Source organism: Melozone crissalis, unplaced genomic scaffold, assembly GCF_028551555.1.
Source record: "Melozone crissalis strain CALT ecotype California unplaced genomic scaffold, PUWL_Pcris_2 ptg000012l_1, whole genome shotgun sequence".
NCBI classification, from domain to species: domain Eukaryota; kingdom Metazoa; phylum Chordata; class Aves; order Passeriformes; family Passerellidae; genus Melozone; species Melozone crissalis.
The window spans coordinates 9,733,808-9,758,067 of NW_026535790.1; the positions used below are offsets into that span (position 1 = coordinate 9,733,808).

General features: G+C 39.0%; 1 protein-coding gene across 1 annotated transcript in view; it reads left to right on the top strand.

Annotated features, from left to right (window-relative positions):
• LMTK2 (lemur tyrosine kinase 2) overlaps positions 1-24,260 on the top strand; it is a 41,435-nt gene that overhangs the window by 10,975 nt on the left and 6,200 nt on the right. Inside the window, exons 2-11 of the mRNA XM_054271177.1 lie at positions 3,243-3,367; positions 4,181-4,325; positions 6,077-6,150; positions 6,665-6,783; positions 7,494-7,581; positions 14,109-14,242; positions 17,349-17,433; positions 18,061-18,182; positions 19,692-19,841; positions 20,093-23,000. Of these exons, the coding sequence (XP_054127152.1) occupies positions 3,243-3,367; positions 4,181-4,325; positions 6,077-6,150; positions 6,665-6,783; positions 7,494-7,581; positions 14,109-14,242; positions 17,349-17,433; positions 18,061-18,182; positions 19,692-19,841; positions 20,093-23,000 (3,950 nt within the window). The remainder of the gene's footprint in view (positions 1-3,242; positions 3,368-4,180; positions 4,326-6,076; positions 6,151-6,664; positions 6,784-7,493; positions 7,582-14,108; positions 14,243-17,348; positions 17,434-18,060; positions 18,183-19,691; positions 19,842-20,092; positions 23,001-24,260) is intronic.

Genomic DNA, 24,260 nt, shown 5'->3' on the forward strand with positions numbered 1-24,260 from the left:
TGTAACTGTTGCAGAAACTTGCCCAGGATAATTGGCATTTTTCTTGTATTAAAGCTTCTGTTCATAATTTTCTATGTGAAAATTGCCTTGTGCTTTTGGAAGTTTAGATGACTTCCATCTTAACAGACCATTAATGAATTAATGATTAGCTCCCTTTTCAAAGGTGATCTTTGCTTTAAAAATAAATAAAATCATTACTTTCTCCAGTTAATTGCAGCTCCTTCACACAGTTTCATTTCTAGGGAATTATGAAAGGTTAGGAGGTAGCATAATGAACATTTTTCTTTTCTGTATTCTTTCCAGGACACTTAAAAGAGATGGTTACATTATGGGGAGCAATGTAACTTGCATGAAAGGCTTGGACTTTAGGCTTGATAAATGTGTAGTTTCTTTCACAGAAGGAATTCCAGCAAAAATCTTATCTTTTTCATATCCAGTGTCTGAATACATGTGCAGTGTATCTAACATGTACAATAAATGCAGCTTGTGATTGATAGTGCTCATTATGTCTCACTTTGAGTTTAATAAACCACTTTGAGTTAAATAAATGTCTCACTTTATTGTGAGGATCATCAAGAGCTTGAATCCTGCTAGCTGGATTTGCTATGATAATTTGTAACTGCTGGGGGTCAGAAGTGGGGATCCTGAGTTGGGGTTAGCATGATAATGTTTATGTAAATAGAAGCTGTGGTTGTGCTGCTGTAGCTGGGATAGAGCAGGGCTGAGGGTTTGTGGGTAGAGGGACCATCATGACCGGCTGATGAACTTCTGGGGCACAACCCCCTGGCCAGATATTGAAAACAAGCAGTAGAATTGAGGGAAGGAAAGCAGCTTGAAGGCTGCTTCAGGTTTTGGTAGGGGCTGCTCAGAAAGGCCACCTGGAAGGTGACATGGTGTTTGGAGCAGAAGGTTCTGCTGAGAAGGGAAATGTCCCCTCAGTTTCTGTGGGGAGCAGGAAGTCACTGTAAAATTCATATTATCCAAAAGAGTGACTAGAACCCCAAAATAAAGGTTGGTAGCATTTTTTGGTGTTTTATACACTTGGCATTTGAGGTGCTTTACACCTGCTCTCAAGGAGAAGTCTGAAGTCCTCAAATAGCAGGAATGCTTTGTGTGAGTAGTGACAGAGCTTGTGAGCCTGAGTTCAGTGTGCAGGGACTGCCTGGGCCAACTCTGCCAGTGCATGAAACATTTGAGGGGCTTCAGGAGTCTTGATCTTTACTGGGAGGAGTATATTGGGATTGTGGTGATGTTAGGGAAATCTGCATCTATTCATTAGGTAGTCTGAGGTGAGCTGACTTCTTGTTTCAGTGAAATTGCTGGTGAGGAAAGGTGAGGAAGTTGTTTGGAAAAATGTCTGAAAAATTAATTCTAATTTGTAATAGCTGGTAATGTAATTTTAGTTGGTGGTGTTTTTTGGTCTTTTTTTGTTATTTGGTTTCAATTAGGAGTTTAAAGGAATTCCTTAAATTTTATCTACACCTATATTACCTGTGTGTGTTTGTTACAGTAATTTAGGTAATTAATGACTTCACAGAATGTTTATATTTGCAGTTCAGGTAATTTTTAATCTCCTAATTAAGGCTACTGAACACCTGGAGGAAGTAAACACATGTCAGTTGTTATCTCCCCCTTTTTCTTGTTGATGCTTAGAAATGGGAAAATATCCATTGTGTTACATAGAAGACTTGATTTAAATTAATATAAATTGTTCTACTGAGAGCCCTCTTCAGAGATACTTTGTTCTGTTCAGAATTGTGACTAAAAGCTGGTGAGTGGCCTCACATTGTTGTTGATGTGTGTTTGAACAATGCTCAGTATCTGCAGTGAAGTATTCCCAGTCCCTAATGGGGTTAGAATGCCAAAGCTATCGTGGGAACTAGAAACAGAAACACTTGTTTGAAAACCTTCCATTTTTGCTAACTTTTATTTGTTGTATAGGTAATAGTCCTAATTGTGCAGAAAATGTGACCTTCTGCAAGTGTGCTGACACACTTTAAAGCAGGATTTTCATTATGTCAGTTTAGTCTTTGCATGTAATTAAAAAAATAAATATCCTGTAAGTGTTCAGTGGAACATGATGAAAAGCTTTTTCTGCAAATCTCTCATTTTTTTGCAGTTTTTTGAAGGTTTAAGAGGTAGGTGGCCAAGTTTGTGTCCCTTGACAAGTGATCAATTTCTGCTTTTCTTATTTTTGAGGCTCCATTTACACCCTGTCCTGTTGCCAGACGTTCTCATTGATACTCAAATGCTCTCCTGAAATCCAGTCAGTCCAGGTCACCTGACATTGTTACACTCTGGCAGTGATGTAATAGCTAAATGCATTTTAATCAGATGTGGTCCAACTGCTCCTCTGATCCCTGTGGCAGTACCTGTTTGATAAGAAACAGCAACAGCAAAAACAACTCCTCCAGATGTGTGCTCTGGTCTCCTAGGGAACCACATGTCTTTGTTCTCTACTGAAGATGAAAACAGGGATGAAAATAGGTTTAATACCCCTGGCAATAACTTAAGATTTTCCTAAAATGCCATTTGAGGCTTTTGATCCTGTGAGTAATAACCTGACTTAATATCAGGAAATGTGTTGTAGAATGTTTATATATAAAATTTTGGGAAATTATTTGAAGTGTTTGTAAAACAGCTGGAAATCTAAAGTTCCTGAAATGAAGACAATCACCTGGTGAATCCCAAAGAACAGAAATGGTGTGGGGCTGATTCCATCCATTGCACTTGTGACAGCAGCTTGTATGTTTGGCAGGCTGTCACAAATGCATTTATTGAAAGAAAGAATACTGTCCTGTAGTGATATATTTTACATTTTGTGCAGTTTAAGTGAGGATTTCTTCTAGCTGCCTGTTCCTCTAGGTCATGTGTTTTAGCTCTTGGGAAATATCTTCCAAAAGACCAGATGTGTTTGGATATTTGTACTAATTTATTGAGTTAAACATAATCCCAAGACTTGGTGCTATCACTGTTCATCATAAACTTCAGCAAATCACTTTGGCTGAGGCCTCTTATCTGGGAACAAGTAAGTCCAGAATGGTGCAGGCAGGTGGTGAAGCACAGATCTATTTTGCCAGTTTGTCCTCTCTGTACAGTTTCTTCTTAGCTTTGATCACATTCATGGGATTAAATGTTCAGACTCCCATTTTTAAATAAATACGGGTGGATAATATGTTTTGAAGGAACTTGTTGGGGTGCTAAACATATTTATATAATACTGTATACATGTTTATTTCTAGGAGAAGGAGCTACAGCAGAAGTTCCTTCATCTTTTGTGATTCTGTCTCTGTGCACTCTGGTAGTCCTGGTCATTCTGCTGGCAAACTGTGTCTCCTGCTGTAAAGACCCTGAGATAGATTTCAAGGTAAGGCCTGAAGTGATCAGTGTGTGTACAGGTGATGTTCTCAGCTGCATCCTGCTACCCAGAACACTTGATGAGTGTTCTCTCACTCTGCAGTGTCCCTGTGCATCCTCTCTCCTGGAACAGCCAGTGTCTGTGTCCCTACAGCCTGTGGGTCCTGGTGCAGCTGTTTATTTTAACTAACTGCTCCCTGCTGCAGTAAGGATCTTTAATGCCTTTTCAAAATAATAACTAACTATCAGAATTAGTAATAAAAGTTACACCTTTGAGAGAATCTGCTGTAAATAACCTTTTTGTTGTTTTTCTGTGTTTTGTTTTTTCTTAGTCTGCAGATGGGGTCTGTCACATAAGAATACTGAAATGCATATCCACTGTAGCAAAACTCTTGAGAAATTGTCATCAGAGAATTGTTACTTTTGGAACATCTGTAATCAGTGTTCCTAAAATTATGTTTTGCTCTCATTACTAAATGGAGAATATTTGGCCTCAGCAGTTCATGGTAATTCATCCAAAGCCAGGGCTAGCATTTAAAGTGAAAACAAAACAAAGCAAAAAAACCAACAACACCAACAAAACCCAAACCACCAAACCCACAAAAACCCAACTAAACAAAAACCCCTTGATTATTAAAAGCAATGCTTTAATCTCTTTAAGACAGCAATTAATGGAAAGTAAGGAATAGAACACTAAATATCTGTCACTATTCTTGGAAAAAAGCTGAACTTCCTTAGCAGTGCTCCTTCAAACTGAAAGAAATGTATTAGTGCTTATTTAAAGGCAAAGATCAGCTTGTTTACTAAGACTTCTTTTGTTTAGGAATTTGAAGATAACTTTGATGATGAAATAGATTTTACACCTCCAGCAGAAGATACTCCATCTGTGCAGTCTCCAGCAGAAGTGTTTACTCTTTCAGTTCCCAATATTGCTTTACCAACTCCCTCCCAGTTTCCATCTCGTACAGGTAAAATTCTGGTTTGCAGTGCAAAAACAAAAGTAGGCATTTCAGTGTCTAAAATGGGGTGTGGCTGTTTGACTTTACTGTAATAAATAACTTGTTACAAATTTCCATAAACTGAGCCAATGTATTTGTAGGGTAAATGATATAAGGGACATATTAGTTGTAAGATCTTAACCTGTGGCAGGGTAAGAGAGCTTAAGAGAACAGAACTGCCTTAAAAGCCTCTCTCTGGATTGCTGTCATTATATCTCTATGTACCTAAAGGGTTTGAAGTACCCTGGGACATTAGTGACTTCTCTTTAGGGGTTTTCTTCATGGCTAAGTTGTCATTGGATTTTAACCACCACCCTTAAATAGAAATAAGAGTGAATCCTTTAGTTGACAGCAGTGCTGCTGCTCAGCTGCATCCCTTCCTTGATGTCACTGTAGGCTGTTTGTGCAGTAAATGTGATCTGGGTAAGACAGAGCATTAGGTTTCATCCCCATGTGTGGAAGGGGTTTTGGAATGTATTCTTTAAAATACAATTTTTGTGAAAGGAAATTTAAGCATCTTATCATATTATAAGCAGAGTTTAGCCTAAAGTACATACTCTCATATTGTGCTATTTCACATAATTTTACATATTTCTTGGGTTGCTTGATCATTACATGTTCAGGGAAGCTTCTAGTAAAATTCCTGTACAAATTTCAAGAAACATTGTGCCTTTAATGCAAATGACAGAGTTGTACAAATGACTCAGTATTCAAAGAGCTGGGGAAAATTGAGTGAAAAATTTTGTCAGCTCTTCTGTGTAGCCATAATTGTTACAATGAAACTGTCACAATAAGTGTTTTGCCAGAAGGAAGGCAATGTGCCTGAGTACTTGGATAAAATGTGGTTGCACTGCTGGGGCCTTCACCATGCTTAGGAGCACATTTCCAGTGATTTATACAGCTCTGCTCTTCCAGTACCACAATTCTGCTCTAAATGGAGTTTATGGAAATAAATTGTGGGCTACAGTTCTCAGACAAGAAAAGGTTTTTTTAAAATCAATTAGTGTTCCTCTCCAGTTGGGCAGCAGAGGGGTCAACACTGCTGAATCTTTTCTGGTGAATGAGGTCTGCCATTGTTACTGCCCATCCTCTGCCAAGATCTGGTTTTCTGTCCTCCTCTCTGGGCTCTTATGTGAAGTATTTTTAGTTGAAAAATGTCCTCCTTCCAGATGGGAGCTACAAATAGGGCAGTTGGGCTGAAGAATAAAGCAGGCAAACCTTTTCTCATTAAATGGTAACTCTATATAACTATAGTTGTTAAGATGTACAAACAATGAGTTTTGTCTTGGTTTTCTATTTTATTTACATAGGAGACTTTTGTAAGTAGGTTATTTTCTCTACCCTGATACAGGCAATAGTACAGTTTTATATTGGAAGCAGGACTTGGCCCTTTTACTTTCTTGCTGAGTATGTTAAAAACCTAAATTCATGTCAAAAACATGTAAGTTGACATTTCATCAGGACAGTTGCTGTGATTTTTTTGGGGGGATGTGTTCTGGTGGAGTTTAGAAGCTGGACCTGAGAAAAGTTTCACTTGAGTGCTGTTGTCACAACATTACCTTCCTATTTTATGTACATCTGAGTAGGGTTTGGTGCTTGTGCTGAATGTGTGCACCCAGCTGGGTATAAACCCTATAGAAGGTTGCACTGTTTCCTCAGCAGTTGCCAGCTTTGCCCATCTGAGTGTTTGACAGTGTTACCTTTATTTCCTTGTGTGACAGATGGAACAAAGTCTCAAGTTGCACGTCAGAGTCTAAACTACATCCAGGAAATTGGAAATGGCTGGTTTGGAAAGGTGAGGAGTTATCTCTTCATATTGCACAGATTGAGCCTTATTCTCAGGTGACTAGGCCTCTGTATTTACTTTAAAATGCTACTCAAGAAAGAAAAAAAACATAAAAGTTTTAGTTGAAATTAAATATTTCCTTGCATGCATTTTTTAGCTGTAATCACAGCACTAATCTGTGCTTTTTAAATTTACCTGTAGATTCTTACTAGAGATTAGTTAGACATCTCACTTCCATGGATTTTATTTAATACACTCCTGGTTTTACCAATTCTTTTTAGGGAAAAAAATTAAGCAAATAAGTGGTCTTCACTAGAAAATGTTTTCTGAAAGCTGGCTTGTAGATTAGCTGTCAAGATTAAAGTATGTGTATTTAATTATCAAAGCTCTGTTTGTGTTTGTAAAAAAGCCAGGAAATCTTTCCTGCAAGAAAAGATTTAGCTCTTGTTTTTAGCTCTTGTTTTTCTTTGCAGGAAGACTACAAATGTTTTTCCCCTCTGATTTAAGACAAAATCTCTTTCAGGTTCTCCTTGGAGAGATCTACACAGGCACTAGTGTAGCAAGGGTAATAGTGAAGGAGTTAAAGGCAAGTGCAGGTCCCAAGGAGCAAGAACAATTCTTAAGAAATGGAGAACCATATTAGTAAGTAATGTTTCACAGCTTCATTCTGCTGCAGATAAATTATGGATATTGCTTTTGTTAAGTGTTATTGTCTCTACTTGCCCTCCCATATAACTGTAATGTTTTTCTTTAAAATGTGAAATACACTCAACCCAAAGTGAGCAAAAGTTGTGTTTACATAACTCAGTGTGCTTTACCTTGCCTGGGTGTGCTGTAAAAGCTTGGTCAGTGAGGAGCTTTCTCTTCTTGGTGCTTTCTAACATCCTGGCTATATTTGCATTTAGGCTTAGATTGTTGGCATTTGTCAGGAGAAACTTCATGCCTTCTGCTGCATTGGCACAAGGGGTTTTGGAGCAATTTTGGAAAAGTAACTGATCTGGCTGGGAGCTAACTTGGCCAAAAAAAGGTTTATCTTGTAGCCAGCTCTGTACCTTGGTGTAGTTCATGAGTTGCATGCTTTTATTTTTGGTATGAGGGGTTGTGGGAGGATGAGTGTGACTCTCATGTGGCAATCCTGGCTTTTGTGGGATTGAGATCCTGTGAGTTTTGGCTGCTGTCAGTGATACACTTCAGCAATACCAAGGTACAAATGGGATCTGTGCCTTTGGTACTTGCACCTTCTGTTCCTGCCACCCCCCTCCAATGTAATGTGTTGAAACTTCTGGTAGAGATTTCAGTGTGTTGCATTCTGCTGTGATCTTCGTGGCTTTAACTGTATTTTTTCCCTCCAGCATTCTTCAGCATCCAAATGTTCTCCAGTGTATTGGGCAGTGTGTGGAAGCCATTCCTTATCTCCTAGTTTTTGAGTTCTGTGACTTGGTAAGTGCACTTCCATGAGATGCTGCAGTTGTTTTTCCACTGGTGTAAACTGTGTGTGGTATATTTATTGCCCTTTGCTCATGAAATTATTTTTTTGCTTTCTTGTTTTTTGATTAACTGGAATTTTAAAAGTCTTTTGTTTATTTTTTTGGAGGAACCATGATTACAATTTTTTGTTTGTACTCTTTTCAGTTCATCATGTATGTTCTAAGTGCTTGTGGAGGCAAATAGGTGTTCTTTGATAATGAAGCTACCAGTGTCTCTGTCTGCCTTGAGCAAGGAGCTTGGAGGGCAGAGGAGTCATAGCAGGGAGCTTTTTATCACAGTCCAGTATCACGTGCACATCCAAAATATTTGCTGTCTGCAGTCTTGATGTGCTTTTATTACCATTTATGTGAAAATGTTAATTTTGGAAAATGGAAGGATTTCTTCCCTTCTGCCTTCTCCCCCATCTCCAGAGTGCCCAAATTTTACCCATGCTGTGCTGCTTTGTGCTAAAATGCAGTGGTGGGCTCACTTCTGATATCAGTCATGGATTCTAATAGCTGGAATTTTCAGTTTCAGTCTTCATTCTCTTCCTGATCCTTTCTCTTATGGTACTCTATTTTCCCTACATTCTTATCCTTTTATTTCCTTTCTCATGCCCTTTTCACCCCCCCAAGCAGCTGCCTTGTGCCTCCAGGGCACCAAAAGAAAAGCCAGGAGCACACTGAAGGGTGGTGCCACTGCTGTCAGTGCCACATGGTCCCTGCAATGGGAGGGACAGCTCAAAGCCTTGCTCAGCCACTGCAGTCCTTGGAATGCTCCAGAATGTTGGGAGGAAGGGGGAGCATGTACGGAGCCTTTGAACTGTGCCCAGAGTGCAGAGCCATGAGAGATGACAATTTGGATCCATGGGCTGGAAAGACAAGACTTGAATTGTTTTCTTGTGGCATAACACATCACTAAAACCAAACATACCCCAGAGCCCAAGTGGCTGTCTAAACATTGGCTCAGTGGCTGCTTTTAAGGTTTGGTGTGTAGATGTCACCCAAAGCAGAGTTCCTTGGGAAATGTCAAGACAGAAATGATGTCAGAAGTGCACAGGTGTTAGCAAGGAATGAGTCTTTCAGAAATGAGACAGTTTGCATTTATAAATTTCAGCAAGATCTTTTTTAGCAGTTTCACTACTGCAGAATTTCCCTTTAAACTCCGGTGCAAAAATCTGTTCTAGTTGCCTCAGGCAATTTAAATTACTTAGCATGAACGTGAGTTTTTGGAGAAATATCAATTAATCTGTTACCTTAAATAACTATATTTTTCCATGCTACTCTTTTGCTAAATGTATTAGCTGTGGTAAATTAATGAGGCAGAAGTGCTGATAAAATCCTTCTTTTCCAAATGGAAGAAATGTCTGAACTTTTTAAGTGTCTGATCAAAGTGAAATGTTCTGGGTTTGCTAACAATTAAAAACTCTGTGCCTAAGGTTAACAGATAAGGTTTTTTTCATAGTTTTTCAATGTAGGAATAGAATACTACTTGCTGGTTTTTAAACCTGCTATTCAAATTGGAATTTCTTTAAAAGGATCCTGGAAAGTGAGTTGCATTTTATAGAGTCTATCAGATATACATCCAAATCAGATTTCATTGCTGCCATGTTTTCAAATAGTTATGTGATTTAATCCAACTTTAAATTTGAAGATGGAGTAGCTTTTAAAGATTGCCCTATTTAGGTGTACAGGAAAAAATAATATCCTTGTTTGATTCTTCATTTTTATGTGAGAAGTTGTCATGATCCTGCAGAGTAATCTGGAAAGGATTTTATTTAAGGGGATAAAATAGATTTTCACTTTAACTGGGGGCAGTAAGCTTGACAGTTAAAGTGGTAGTTTTACAAATTTGAGTGTAGTTAGGTAATTTCTGTGGAACGGAAAATAAATGTCTGTGTTCATTATTCTATTCCAAGTGAACTAAAACTTGGTTTTAGAAAATTATATATTACAGTCAGTTAAACATAACTTTCGTATTAAAGTCTGGCTCACTTAAATAATTCTTACTTGGTAGAGCTGAGTATCTCCTAGACATGATGGAGTTTCTTTGTGCACACAAATGCTCAGGGGCTGGGCAGACAGGACAATGCTCCCTTTGCAGCTTGGTGCAGAGCCTGGGCCCAGGGAGCAGCTCAGTACCCCTGTCCATCTCTAATTCTTGTTGTGGGCCAGGAGTGGGAGGGGGCAATGTTGGAGTAAGTGCAGAGAAGAGATAGGAAGGAAGGAATGTAAGGGAAGCATGATGGAATAGATGTGGCTAAATAGGCTTTTTTAGTAAAAAGCTTTTTAGGGGAGTGTCAGGAAGCTTTTTATCACTGCAGTTGGAATGGCAATTATTTTGGTTTTTTGGACTTCTAGTAATTGATCTCAAAGCTCTGTTTGTATTTTTTCCCCTGAAATTGGGTGAGTTGGGGTGCATGGAGGTACTTCCAAAACACACAGGAGTGGTTCTTCAGCAGAAAAAGCATAAGGGCAGGTGGAACTGAAGGGGTGGACTAAAGGTTCCAGTGGCTGTGGTGACTGTTGTTCAGATGAGAAGGATGAGAACCGTGGTCCTGTTCAGCTGCCAGTGGTTTAATGCTCAGCTAAAGCTCTTTCCCTGTGTTATGGTGGTGTCTATGTATATCCAGCAAAGTCAACTTGTTTTAATCCCCTGTGTATTTAAGAATTCAGTAGTTCTGGAAAAACATGGCAAGAAGATGAGCTGTGTTGGATAGGAAATTTCAGTATCTTCAGGTGATAAGTTCTTGTGAGGCTCACGTGGCAGTGTTGACCTTGTTTAGCAAATTTGGCATACTGAGTAACAAAAATGTGGCTGTTCTGCTGACCAGCTCAGTCTGGAGGGTACAGAGGTTGTTTTATTCACACTCCTTCAAACTCATAGCTTATCACAGTGTCCTCCTATTGCTGCTTCTCTTGCTTGGATTTGTAGCCTTTTTAGGGCCAGCTGACCTTGTCTGGCTGCTCAGGCAGCCCTGTTGGATTATCAGTTCCCAGACTCCTTGGCATTGGAAGGTTTTGATCAGAGGCACTGGAAACTGTCGTGCAGAGACACCACAGCTGTCAGGGTGGCAATGCTGAATGTCAGGCAGGCTGGCTGGCTTGTTTTCTTGGCCACAGAAACTCCTGATCCATTTCTGTTACACAAGATTGCTGGTTGCATGTGCAAGAACTGTTTTGGCTACCATTAAGTCTATTTTATAATGTAACCCAAGTTGCTCTGTATCCCTTGCTTTGCAGAGCTGGGAAAGAAACAAGAGAAGTCAGTTGCACATAAGTGATTTAAGCTGTTAAATTCTATGCTTTGCCTGTGCTAAAATTATTTAGAAAATAGTAAATGTAAAAAGAAATGCTCAAAAAGGTCTAACAGCCCCTTTGCCCGTATTAGTTGTGTTGTATGTTGGTGCAGCCTGCTATGAATAGTTAACTGTTCACTGTTAAACATTGCAGAATGATGCCAGGTTAAAAATAGTGGCTGCTGTCTTATTAACTTTAATATATTACTCAGCCCTGAGTGTGGCCAGCATTTTGTCAGCACAGCAAATCCTCTAATGGATTGACATAATTTATGAGTAAAAGGAAAGTTATTCAAATGTGGAAGTTGCATGTATGTTGTGAGGCTGATTTGCCTATCAAATTCTTACAGAAATTCTTCAAGACTTGCAATTCCCTGAGCTGATGAGATCAGCAGGATGCAGTATTTGCCTGGAATGCTCTGTAGCTTACTTTAGGGATGTTGCTGTTAGGGGAAATGATTGATTCTTTTTTTAATTACTGCCCCTTGAAAGCATGTTCTAATCAAAAAAGAATCTTTGCAATGAAAACGTCATAATCAAAGAGTTCAGTGAATCTATTTAATGATCATGGCCAATGTGGATATGAGCCAAAGAGCAGATTTATCAGTGGTGTGTGGTTTAACAATAAAGGGGGGGTGTGTCAGTTTATGACAATTTGGTAGAATGTGTTCAGTAGATGTAATTTGGTAACTGCTTCACATTTTTAAAACCATCAGTTTTAAAACCATCGGTGCCCTCTGGTTCGAAAGTCACGTCAGCCATTTGGGTGTTCACATGAACCCAGTATGGAATTTGCACAAACAAAAAGCTGCCAGAGAGCACTGACTGTAAGTGTGCCCCAGCTGCTGGCTGTTGCAGAGAAAAAGTGTATTAAAATTTACAAAAATGGCTGAACAGAGAAGGATGGGAAGAAAGGCAAAATTTAGTTCTTCATGGAATCCCAGGAGAGGAGGGAAAAGGCAGAGTGGCAGAGGAGGTTGGAGAGAAAGTAGAGCCTTCCTCAGGCATGATTCTTGAGCTTTTTATATTTAGATGTCTCTGCAGTGAATTTTGCAGAACTGCATTTATTCAGATATATATAACCTTTGATATTTACTGTGTTAAAAAGTCTGTCAATAAAGGGCCATTTTGTGGCTCTCAAAATAGTGCAGGGATAATGTTGCTGTTTTGCTACTGTCTGCTTTTAGGCAGGGAAGCATCATAGGATAATTCAGGCTAGCAAGGAGCTCAGGAGGTCTCCAGCCTCCTCCTCAAAGCAATATCATCCTGAGGTCAGACTGGATTTCTCTGACTTTGTCCAGCTGAATCCTGGAAACATCCAGGGATGGAAACTGTATGTTCTTTCTGGGCAGCCTGCACTTCTGTTCATGTCCTTATGTGAAAAACTCCTTTCCTTACACTCAGTCTGAGCTGCCCATGTTTCAGCTCATGCCTGATCTCTCTCATCCTCCATCCATGGAGGAGCCTGCCTTAGTCTTTAATAACTTCTGCTGGGCAGTCATTGTGCTGAAGTCTTTCTCCATGAGTGAGCCTGGTTCCCTCAGCCTCTCCTGATGGGGAAATGCTCTGAGCCCTGACTTGTGCTGGCTTTTTGCTGAACTTGCTCCAGTTTGTCTGTTCTGGGGCAGCCAGTTCTGAGCACAGGCTGTGTGTGATCTGAGGAGGTGCTGAGAGCTCCCCTGGGCCTGGCCCTGCCTGTGCAGCCCAGGAGCTGCTCCCAGGGCACTCAGGGCTCCTTGGAGCTCCCAGGTCCCTTCCTGCAGAGCTGCTGCCCAGCTGCCACTGCTCACTGTGGCAGTTCAGCCCCTGAGTGTGAGCATTGGTTCACCCCAGTTTGGTACAAGCAAAGTTCTTTTAGAGCAATACCAAAAGTTCCTATTTTATATTTTTAACCTTGATTGTAGCCTTAATTAGACCAGAATGGGAACATGGAACCAATATGTTTCAAGGTGCTGGATTTAATAAAAGTTCATTTTCCTACAAAAATATGTGCCTACGTGAATAATTTACTAAATAAGGGATGTCACACAGCACTGCTGTTGCTAATGTATTTAAAAATTAAAAAGTAATTCCTGGGTGCATTTCAGGCATCCTAGGAACTTAATCCACCTGGGACAAGCCCTAAGCAAGCAGTTGCTGTTTTAATGAATGACAATTTCAGAGTCTGACATTCTTCAGGCTCTTGCTGCCACCTACAGTCAGCTCAGCTGGGAGTTCAGGGCTTGTGTTCCTTGGGCTCTGCCCTTTGGAACCCGTGTGTGTGACAAACACTGTTCCTTTCCTGATTGTTTGGAACTCTGCTCTGGCAAGAGCTTCCTGGCCCAGGATTTGGGAAGGCAATGGACATGGACAAAGCCCAGGATGTTCTACTGGTGAAACAAGCATGATATACATTGTGCAATCTCAATACAGAAATGTCTTTAAAATAATTTGCTAACCTTTCAGAAAGTCTATATTTTAAATAACAAAAATACAGGACTGGTGGATTGAAAATCAAACTGTGAGAAAATGAGCAACAGTGGGATCAGAAATTTGTTTTTTCCCTTGCTTGGATTCTCTTACTACATAAGTCTTCCATTTCCTGAATGTTTGGACAGTATTCAGTTATTTTCCTCTATTTCAAAGCTTCTTTTTTTTTAGTAATTTATGGAGTGCTTCTGTGGGCTCATTAATTACATATCTATTGCTCAGCATTGCCTGGATTCAGTAAAAGTGCTGCCATCATCAGAATTCTCTGACTGGAATGGGCTCTATTACCATGCTTTTTATACAGAAAGCTGGTGAGCTGGCAATGTCTGAAACTCTCTTCTCTAGTCTCTCCCTTCCAGCCCCTTACAAATTTCCAGACAGACAGCTTTGCTGATTTGGAGCACTTGAAAACTCATCTCATTTAAAAGCAGAGGCTCATCAAAATCTGTTTTTTTAATGGAAGTTATTAATGCATGACAGGTTTTATGTGGCAGTCTGATTTAGGATGTTAATTACTAAATTATTAGATTAAAAACCCTTCAGGACAATACCAAATGCCTTAGATGACTTTTGTAAGATCCTTTATGGAGACTGGAAACTTGAGGAGCTTTATTTTATTGAGCATAAATGTGGTAAATAAGTAATGTGGTCAGTTGGATCTTTATTAAAAATAATTTTTTTTTTGATTCAACCAACATATAAGGCTAATAAATATCTTCAACTTCTTTTACAGGGTGACCTGAAAACTTACATCTGCAATGAGCAGGAGCACATTAGGGGAGAGTCTCAGATAATGCTGCTGCAGAGGATGGCGTGTGAGATTGCTGCTGGCCTCGCTGTAATGCACAAACACAACTTTGTGCACAGGTAGGCTCAGAGAAATGCCACTCAGTCCAATGCACTCTGAAACTCAGCTGGGTGTTTTCATTAAACCCAGGGGTGTTGAAGGCTGTGTTTGCACAAACGTGTGAAATAGCCTGAGGCACGAGGTGTGATGCTAATGAAGGTGCTAGCTGAGCTGCAGGGCTCTGGTGCTCAGCTCCACCTGCCTGAAAGCTGATCAGCTGCTCTTTGGGTTTGCAGCCCATCGAACACAACCTGGTGCCAAGCCCGTCCACATGGAGTTGTTTGATTAATTCTTGGCCAAGTCAAATTAATTTCGTTTATTGTGAAAGGAGGAATGTTAAAATTCAGTTACAGTGAATCTTATGGGCTGTGAATTTTTATTAGATTGTAGAAATTTAGAACTTCTTTGGTAATGTTACCTGTGTTACTAAAAATGGGAAAAAATCCCTTTCTAATGCAGTAAGGAGGAAGCTGAGTTTACAAGGAAAATCTGACTGAAAGGGGAATTCTCTCACTGATGTTGTTCATGTAACATTTAAAGCTTCACTAAAGGAAGTAGGCACATTTCAAAGTAATCATGCTAGGAGAAAAATCTTGTTCCCATCAGGGGAAATGCTAGATTTATTTTTAATTAATATAATTATTTTAAATTAAAGTTAATGTAGTGAATACTGAAAGGATGACAGTAGTTGCAAAAGGCTGGGGAAATTCATTCATGGAACAAGTTGCCCAAAAAAATAGAAAAAAATTTTTTGCTTTAAATGTGAAGGTATTAAGGATCTGGAAGTTATTAACCTCTGAGATTACTAAAATATCAAAGAGTATTTGTTCTCCAAATGTGGCTTTCATGGTGAAACCTTGGATGCCACAAGACAGTTACCTTGTCAGTCTGTTCTCTGCTGTGAACCAGCACTTGCATCACCCTTTCAGCAAGGCAGGAGCTTGTGTTGGAGCTTATTAACGAGCCTCTTGCTGCTTAGGGAAGGTCTTGTGTTCAGGGAGAAATGGACTCTCAAACTTAAGTCTTAAACGGTGCAGGTTTAAAACAGCAGCAAAACCCTGAAAAAGCCCCAAAGGCTGGACTCAGCTGGTGGCTGATGAACAGAACTCTTCTTTTAACCTATTTAACAATTTCAAATGACTTGAAGGTAATACCAGTTCTACCTGTCTAACAGAGGGATCAGTTTCTTCTCTTGCAGCAGCATGGCTCTGTAGCTATTCTATTTAACAGTCCATTCTTAGTGAAATACAGATAAACTTGCTAAATAATTAATCTGTGGATCTGCAAGATTCTCATTGTAATGTTTACTTCTAGCAACACTATCCTGATGCTGTCAGAGTAAGTGGTAAAGCTCCAGCATCAGTGATTTTGTTGTTAGTGGTAAATTCAAGCAGCCAACAATTTTTCTCTTCCAGGATATTTATTTAAATAGTATAAAACAATTTGGCAAGCTCTGGGACATACTTGAAGGTTATAGATGTGTTTCTGACCTGTGTAGTTCAATGACTCTGGAAAGGAAAACATCATCATCTGTCTTTGTAGCAGACAAGCTGTGGTTTTCAGACCATTTGTACCTCAGAGACTTTTTTTAAGCCAACAGAAGGAAAGGTAGAGTTCTTCCAGGGAACTTAATTGCCTAGTCCCCTCTGTGAAACTGAAAAGTGAAATATTTGAGCAATTAGTCTGCTGAGCTCTTTGCTGTCGCAGCCACAGTTCCAGCTTCATTAAACTTGCATAAATTTCTGAGTTTGCATGATGGGTTTCCTAAAACTGTCTCTTTGTATTATTACAGCAGCAGTGCTGGTTCATGAGTTTTTGTGATCTGGTTTATGGTAGAAGCTGGAAGCAAATTCTGGGTCTATTCAAGGGCTTTGTGATTTGTTTATTGGAGGACTTCTATGAAATATATTATTTTTTCTGTTGGTCTTTTTCAAAGACTGACTGTAGTTCTGGCTCATATGTAATGCATGGGTTTGTTACTTGAGGAACTTAACTGCAGATGTAAGATATTACTGGTTGCTCAGTATGTATTGTAATTATTATTTAATCTGAGTTGCTGATAGATTTTGCTTATGGCAGTTAAAATGCAAGCCATGCAGTGCTAGGGGGTGACATCACTGGAGCATGTGAACAGCCCACGTAATCTCCAGGAGAGGATTGTGAGCAGAATGCAATAACTGCATGGAAATGCTCTGTGTGGTTTGAATGCTTAAGAGTCTACACCACTGCTCTAGAGAAGTGACTGCACCTTGAACTTTTTTATACAGGACAGCTCTATAGTCCAGGGTTTTGTATGAAAGCTTTAAATGGGATTGCCTTGTCACTGTGTTTAGCTTTCTTTGGGTCCCAGAATGCAGAGTGGCTCTGTGGCTCTAAACTGATTCTCCTTTGAAGCAGTGGGAGTGCCCAAGGGAAATCACAGCCTTCTGGCCAGAAAAGAAATCTTGTCCAATACATCCTCTCCAAGGGGAAACCCTATCAGTGTTTGTTTTTTCTGGAGGTGATGAGTGTTTGTATAGAACTGTAGTGACCACAGTATTCCAGTGAGATAGGGAATCAATTGTTGGCATGTGTAGGTTCTAAAACTTAATAAAAATGTAAGCAACAAAAAAACTGTCTTGATGTTTGGTTTAGATCACAGTTGTACTTTAGAAATTCCTTTCCCCAGCTCCTGTGCTTGGATTTGCACTGCATATGATGAGGTGGTTTTTCAGAGTGCAGGGACTGGTTTCATTTGCTCAGAAGAGGATCAGGGAGCTGCAGGAGCTCCAGGAGCACACCCTGCTTGCACCCAGCTTGCCTCAGCCTCCAGCAGGGTTTGGGTCTATGGGATCAGCCTGTAGCTCATGCACAGAGATTGCTGAACTGTGTCTAGAGTGGATGCTGAGTGCTCAGCACTGTTTGTGTTACTGATCTGCTCCAGGTACTTGCAACTCTAACCTGTAACTCTGCATAAGTCCTTGTCTTTTAGATTGTAAGTCTCTAAAAAACAATGTTTTTGGTTTTTCATTTGATACTTCAAACTGTGACCTGACTGTTCTAAGAATTGAAACTTCTGTTAACCCATTTGAATTTGCATTGGAGACCTCCTGGTTTGTCTCACTGGTTGTTTGTTTGCATTTGCAGTGACTTGGCCTTACGGAATTGCTTCCTCACATCCGACTTAAATGTCAAAGTAGGAGATTATGGTATAGGATTCAGTAGGTATAAGGTGAGTTAATCTTGTCATGGACCACTTTTTTAAAGGATTCAGGGGCCAAGGTTACAGCAAGTGTGCTTGAAAGTTGTGAACTGATACTAGATAGTCCTTTATTTGAATAATGAACTTTCACAGTATTACTGGCAAATAACTGTAGTGAGTTCATGTACCAGGAGTAGAGTTTTTGCTTCTGGAATCTTCTGCTAAATCTACCCTTTTTTGGTCCTATTTACAGTGGTCCTACAATATGAACAAAGTAATTTTAATGTGTTTTAAGGACACATTTGAAAGAAAAGTTAATGTTAAAGTTAATGTTTCTTAATGAAAATATTCAAAATATTAAAGTATATCAATAAAGTGAAAAATTAAGGACATTATTTAAAACGTTTTGTAAGTACCAAACCTTAAACAATAAATTGACATTCAATGTTCTGCTATGCAGTGACCAGTGAATGACTTTCCTCCACAGCATTATTCTCTGCTACATGGGGAAAACAGGATTATTTTTTTAATTATAATTTTTTACATAGGCATCACTGAAAAACGTATTAAGGAAAGGACTGTCATTGTCTGGAAGTTGATCCAATATATGTTCAGCCTTTTTATGGTTTTTTTTCTTCATTTTCATCAATAATTTAGGAAGATTATATTGAGACAGATGAGAAGAAACTTGTTCCTCTACGATGGACTGCACCTGAGTTAGTAACAAGTTTTCAAGACAGACTGTTATCAGCAGAGCAAAATAAATACAGTAACATATGGTATGTAGAAGGCTTTAAGAAATTTCAATGAGACATCTGTGAACATATTTTCAAATGTTACATGAAGGAGTAAATAATATTTGAATTAGCCTGATGCATCAGATGTACAGTAGGTTAATCACTGTAAACCTGAAACTATATCCTGCTTTGGAAAGATGCTTAGAAATCTGTTGAGAGAAAGTTGGAGCAAGCAAAAATGTTTAGCAGAATAATAGGTGTTTATAGTAATAAACAGAAACATTTTGTATTAATTAATAAACATAATTTGTAATTATATTAATGAATTGCTACTAATTAATAAACATTTTATATTAATAAAAATACCTTCAGATATTTATAAAGAAATGGTAAATGATTTTTCCAAGAATAAGTAGCTCTGAGTGACATAAAAAGATAATCCCTACTAGAGGCTGATGAAGTTAAATTGGTAGAACAGTGGCATTTTAATTAAAATGCTGTGTTCTTGCTGGAGCATTTGAGAACAGCAATTAACTGATGGTTTCTGCTGCCAAAGAGCTGACAGACAATGGCTGGTGAACTCTTGAGGATGAACATTTTTGAAATAGCCAAGTTCCACTTCAGTTCTCAAGCCCCAAGAAATTTGGATAATGGAAATTGTGGATTAGGCTAACATTTCTGAAAACATTGTAGTTAATTTCTGCTTTATATTTGAAGGCTGTTGAATAGTAAACTAGGGTTTGTTTGGTGTTTTAAAAGTAGGGTTGCAGAAAGCAAGTGGGGTATATAGAAATGATATAAAAACTTCCTCAGCTCATACTGTTCATCTGGACTGCAAGCAGCCAGGGCCTTAAGATTTCCAGTTTGTATTTCAGTGCCTCTTATGCAGAGCTGCTTTGAACAGGTTTGAACTCTGATTCCAGACCCCCTTCCAATCTAAGTTATTCTATGTGCAGAGTCAGTTACTTTGCATTTTGAGCCCAGAAGGATTCCCCAAAGATTAGCATTGACTGTACTCAGTGAAAATGTGATTAGTGTTAGATACAGTACAGATGCAGCACTGAGCACAGGCAGCTTTTGACCACTGCAGCTTGACAATAAAGAATTGTATGAACTCTGGAAGAAAGATGAGTTTTCTAGCAGTTTGACCTATAACTGCAATTTCTATGAAAAGAAAATGAAAGCTTTTTCTCTTCTATTGGGCTAACTGTAAGGTTTTTTAATCTCATTTCTATACACTATAGTAAAAAAAATACATTTTTTATTTTTAAATTGTTGAAAAGATAATGTTTTATTATATGTAGACATTTTCCATGATCAAATAATTTGAGACCACCTACATTTTGTTGTCTTCATTGTTGTTGCTTTCAAGCTACTTTATTCTTCAGGGTTTTAGCATTCTGTCAAAATGAAATAAGTTCTGAAGTTATTCTAGAGACCATGGGGAGTAGTATTTATTTCTCCTTGCCAGTTATGCTTTGCATATCCTTTCTGAGAAAAGCCACTCTAAAGTAGTTCTGAGAGTGCCCATCCTGTGCTGCTCTTTTGCAGGTCCCTGGGTGTGACGCTGTGGGAGCTGTTTGAGAGCGGTGCTCGGCCGTACTCAGACTTCTCTGACAGGGAGGTCCTGACCCATGTCATCAAGGAGAAGCAGGTTAAACCCTTCAAGCCACGGCTGGAGCAGCCATACTCTGATAGATGGTAAACTTGAAGTGTTTCTATTTATTCTTAAAGCTGCTGAAGAAGTTTCTGAAATGACTCAGTTCTCTTAAACATGTTGAAATTGCTACGTGGAAACTCAGCAAACAAACCCTAGGTAAAGGGAGTAAGGGGATGTGCTGGAGATGGAAGTTCTGCCAGTGATACTGGTACTCTGAGGCATGTTAGGTGTCTGAATTCTAGAAATTCCTTTTCAGTGGGAAACCTTATTGAACATGTTTTTATTTGTGTAGGTATGAAGTTCTGCAGTTCTGTTGGCTGCCCCCAGAAAAGAGACCGACGGCAGAAGAAGTGCACAGACTCTTGACTTACCTCCGCATGCAGAGCCAGAGGGACTCAGAGATTGATTTTGAGCAGCAGTGGAATGCTCTGAAACCAAACACCTCAAATAGAGAAGCAAGTAATTCTGCATTCCCAATCTTGGATCACTTCACAGGAGATAGACTTGGCCACGAGCTGGAGGAGGTTCTGACAGTGACTGAAACAAGCCATGGGCTGAGCTTTGAGTACATCTGGGAGGCAGCTAAACATGATCACTTTGATGAATGTGGTCATGTGAATCCTGATGAAGCCATGAACTACACAAGTATTTTCTATCCAGTGGAGGTTTTTGAGAGGTCACTTTCAGAGCAAGGACCAGGAGCACAGGATGGAAGTGGTCAAGAGGCATCACTTGCTGTCCCTGGGGTGTTACCTGTGTTTGATGCACACAAACTTTCTGTTGGAAATGACTACTATATCCAGTTAGAGGAGAAAGGAAGTGGCTGCAGCATGAATTTTGATAACCAATCAGTTGTATTAACCACAGAAGTTGATCATCAAGAAGCTGTACAAGAAAAAAGTTCTCATTTCACGGTTCTCAGGGATCTTGATGTTGAAGAATCTAGTACTGATGGGGACTTCTTCCACTACAATACAGATCCTAAAGAGGAGTTTTTGACTGCTGCCAATAGTCCAGAAAGTCCTTTCCAGAGTATATTTAATGATATTGATAGAGCAGAAGAATTGACAAATAGAAAAATACTTGGGTTTGCTGAAACAAATGATTCTCCTAAAGACTTTAAACCAGCTGTTTTGAACTCAAACACAGATGCTAGAAAGGCAGTAGGCTCTTCTGAGAAGGAGCATTCTAATCATGCTTCTGAAAATGAAACTGTTTCCTTATGTGAAAATATCTCTAACCAGTCAGAGCTGGTAACTTTAGAAGAACTTTCTGATAACTTCTTATTTCTTCAAGAGAAAAACTTATTAACAGGGTTATTGCCTAAAAAAGACAGCAGTGACTTTGGGCAGTACTCAGAAGATGTTCTAAGAAATATATTAGAAACCTCAAAAAGAAACTCTGTAGAGCCCGACCCTGTGCTGGCTGAAAATGCACAGGTCTTTTCTTTAATACATGAAAGTCTTAGAACAGTGAAAGATGAAAATTTTAACCCAGTGACAATGAGTAAAGATCCCATTTCCCAGTCTCAGACTCCTGTAAAAATGCAGGCATCCTCTAGTCCACCCACAGCACATAATTCATCTGATAGCTGTGCAAATCTTCCTATTTTGAAGGATGAGGAGACATTTCTAAATGTAGAAGTGAATGAAGTCATGTCCTGCAACACTGATGTTCTCTGTCAGGAAGAGCTATCTTATAATGCCAAAAATAATAATGTTGGAAACAGTCCATACAGTGTTGCTATTGAAACAGATGAGTGTGATGCACAGATGAAACAGGGAATGCTTTTCAAGTCTGATGAAACAACATTTAACAAAGAAAAATGTAGTGATCAGGAAGATAGGAAAAGAAATGTGCAAGATAGTTCTCCCATAATTAAAAAAAATGAATGTTTATTGGAGGAAATACATGAAACATCAAATCATTTTGAGAACTGTAAGGATGTTCCAGAAGAGGTGACCTCAATTTCTGTTGCTGCTTCAGATTGTACCAGTCAGGATAGTCTTTTGGAGGACAGCCCATCTCCTATACAAACTGTAGAACAAGCCTTAGAGACTCCTGATTCTTTGGATTCTTTAGATGTAAATGAGGTTTTAGAATCTTTACAGGCTCAAAGTCCTCAGAAACTTTTGCCACCAGATAAACCTGCTGACAGTGGCTATGAAACAGAAAACCTGGAATCTCCAGAATGGACTTCCCATGTTCCTGTTGAGGACACACCCAATGTGGAAACTGCTCTGTGTGTGAATGAGAACAGTGTCAGTGCTTTGCCTTCTAATCCAGTCATCATTGTGTCAGAAGCAGCAGCTTGTTTGGATGCAGTGAACAGCAATTTAGAAATAACCCCAGTGGTTTTTCTGAGTGGAAATCAAAACTCTTATAGAGACTCAGCCTATTTCTCTGATAATGATTCTGAGCCAGATAAAAAACCAGAAGAGTCTGGAAATCTGTCCAGAGAGACTGTGTGTGTTATTTCCCCCAACAGAGGAGACAATCACACTGAAGAGGTTTCTGGTTTTGAAGAGAGACAGCAAGCGTGTGATGTGAGGAATTACCAGGGTGATGATAATCAAAACTCAAAACTGGAACTAAACCACAATTTAGAGATCCAAGAGATGGATGAAAGGATGCAGGGGTGCCCTGATGAGTGGGCTGAGGCAGCTCTGACTTCCCTGGAAATAGTGATGGAAGGTAACCTGAGGGATGAAATAAAACTATCTGAGACTTCCCATAAAAGTGTCTCTTGTGTTGGCACGAACACTTCAGAGCTCCTTTCACACAGAGACTTAAAGCCTGTGCACAACATGGCTTTAGATCTGAATAACAGTGAGAAGTCCTTCTATCACATGGAAGGACAAAAGCTGAAAGAGCCAGATATTGAAGGAAAATACCTCGGCAAGCTCAGCGTGGCTGGGATGCTGGATTTAGAAGATGGTGATGATGCAGATGAGGAAGATGAAAACAGTGATTCTGAGGATGACATGAGGACTTTTCATATGCATAGTCTGAGTTCTGACAGTGAAGATGAAACTGTTCATCAAGTACCTGAGATAGTTACTGAAAAAGATGATGGAAAACATTTGAGAAGCTTGTTGAAACTTCCAAAACCTCTTAATGAAAGGCAGCCTGAACTTTGGAAAGATGAGAAAAAGGCTGTGACATTCTTTGATGATGTGACAGTCTATTTGTTTGATCAGGTACCTTTCTTTTTAATTACTAAGTAAAATTTTTGTTGTCTTGCCTTTTTTTTTTTTTTTTGTTTAAACAAGGAGGAATTGAATAAATTGCTTAATATTTGGAAAACCTTGTTACAAAAGCAGCTTTCTTGTTCTTGTTTTGGCAGGGTTACAGCTTGTTCATGATGTAGGTTATTTTTTCTTAATATATAAAGGCTTTGTAAGAATTTATGTATGTAAAAGAATAATATTTATATATAAAGAAAAAAGAACTTTGTGACTTGGCTGGGTACAGTTTAGTGCTGCTGGTGGAATAGCTGCACTAATCTGAATTGAAGGAGGATTTTGCTTTGGTTTCCAAATCATGAGTCTCCTTTGCTGTTGGACCCTTGACTGCATGTGCTGAATGAAACAAATTTTAATGATGTTTTTCTGCTGTTTATAACATGTATTTAATTTGAATATGTGGGGCAGCATTGCTATGGACAATATTTAATTATTTTATTTTGACAGAATATTGTTGCAGCTTTATAAAAACAGCTTATCTGTTTAATGAGTTTGAAGTCTTTAAGATGCCTTATAAAAGAAAGGAAGAAAGCAAAAAAGCCAATAATTAAAAAAAAAAAACCAACCCAAAACTCAAACTGAAGCCTAACTCTGAATCTTATGTCAGTTAGCACTAAGGTAAATTTAGCTAAGAGCATAATCAAAGATGAGCACAGTATTTAGATGGTAATGCTAATTTTTATTAATCCTGTGGGATTCATGTGCAGTGACACAGTGATCTGCTTATAAAATTCAAGGTTACTTTTGTTTCTCTATCAGCTTTATCAATTTTTAACTTCTGTAACTGGATACAGAGGGGATTGTATTTTAGCATTATGGCAACTGAACTAGTCCAGTGAGTTTAAAAGAACAGTCACATTGTCAAGCTTGGGAAATGTTGCTTATGATGACGCACTTTAATATTATAGTTAACTGTGTTTTGGAATAGAAAACATAGGTGATTTATTTGTGTTTAGGCAGCCTGTAGAATAGTAATCCTTTTGTCAGAGGGGAAGGAAAAAATCAGCTGTGTTTAAGCTGTTCTTGGTTGTTGAACTCTTTACTTTTTATTACAATAACTGATAAAATGTTGGCTGCTTCCAATACCGGCTGTACAAAGTCTGGCTCTTTATCCTGAACACGATTAGGGGATTAAAAAATAATTAAATGTTGGGATAAGGCTTTATTAAAGAGTGAAAAAAACCCCTACCCACATTAAGCTGATATGGGAACTGT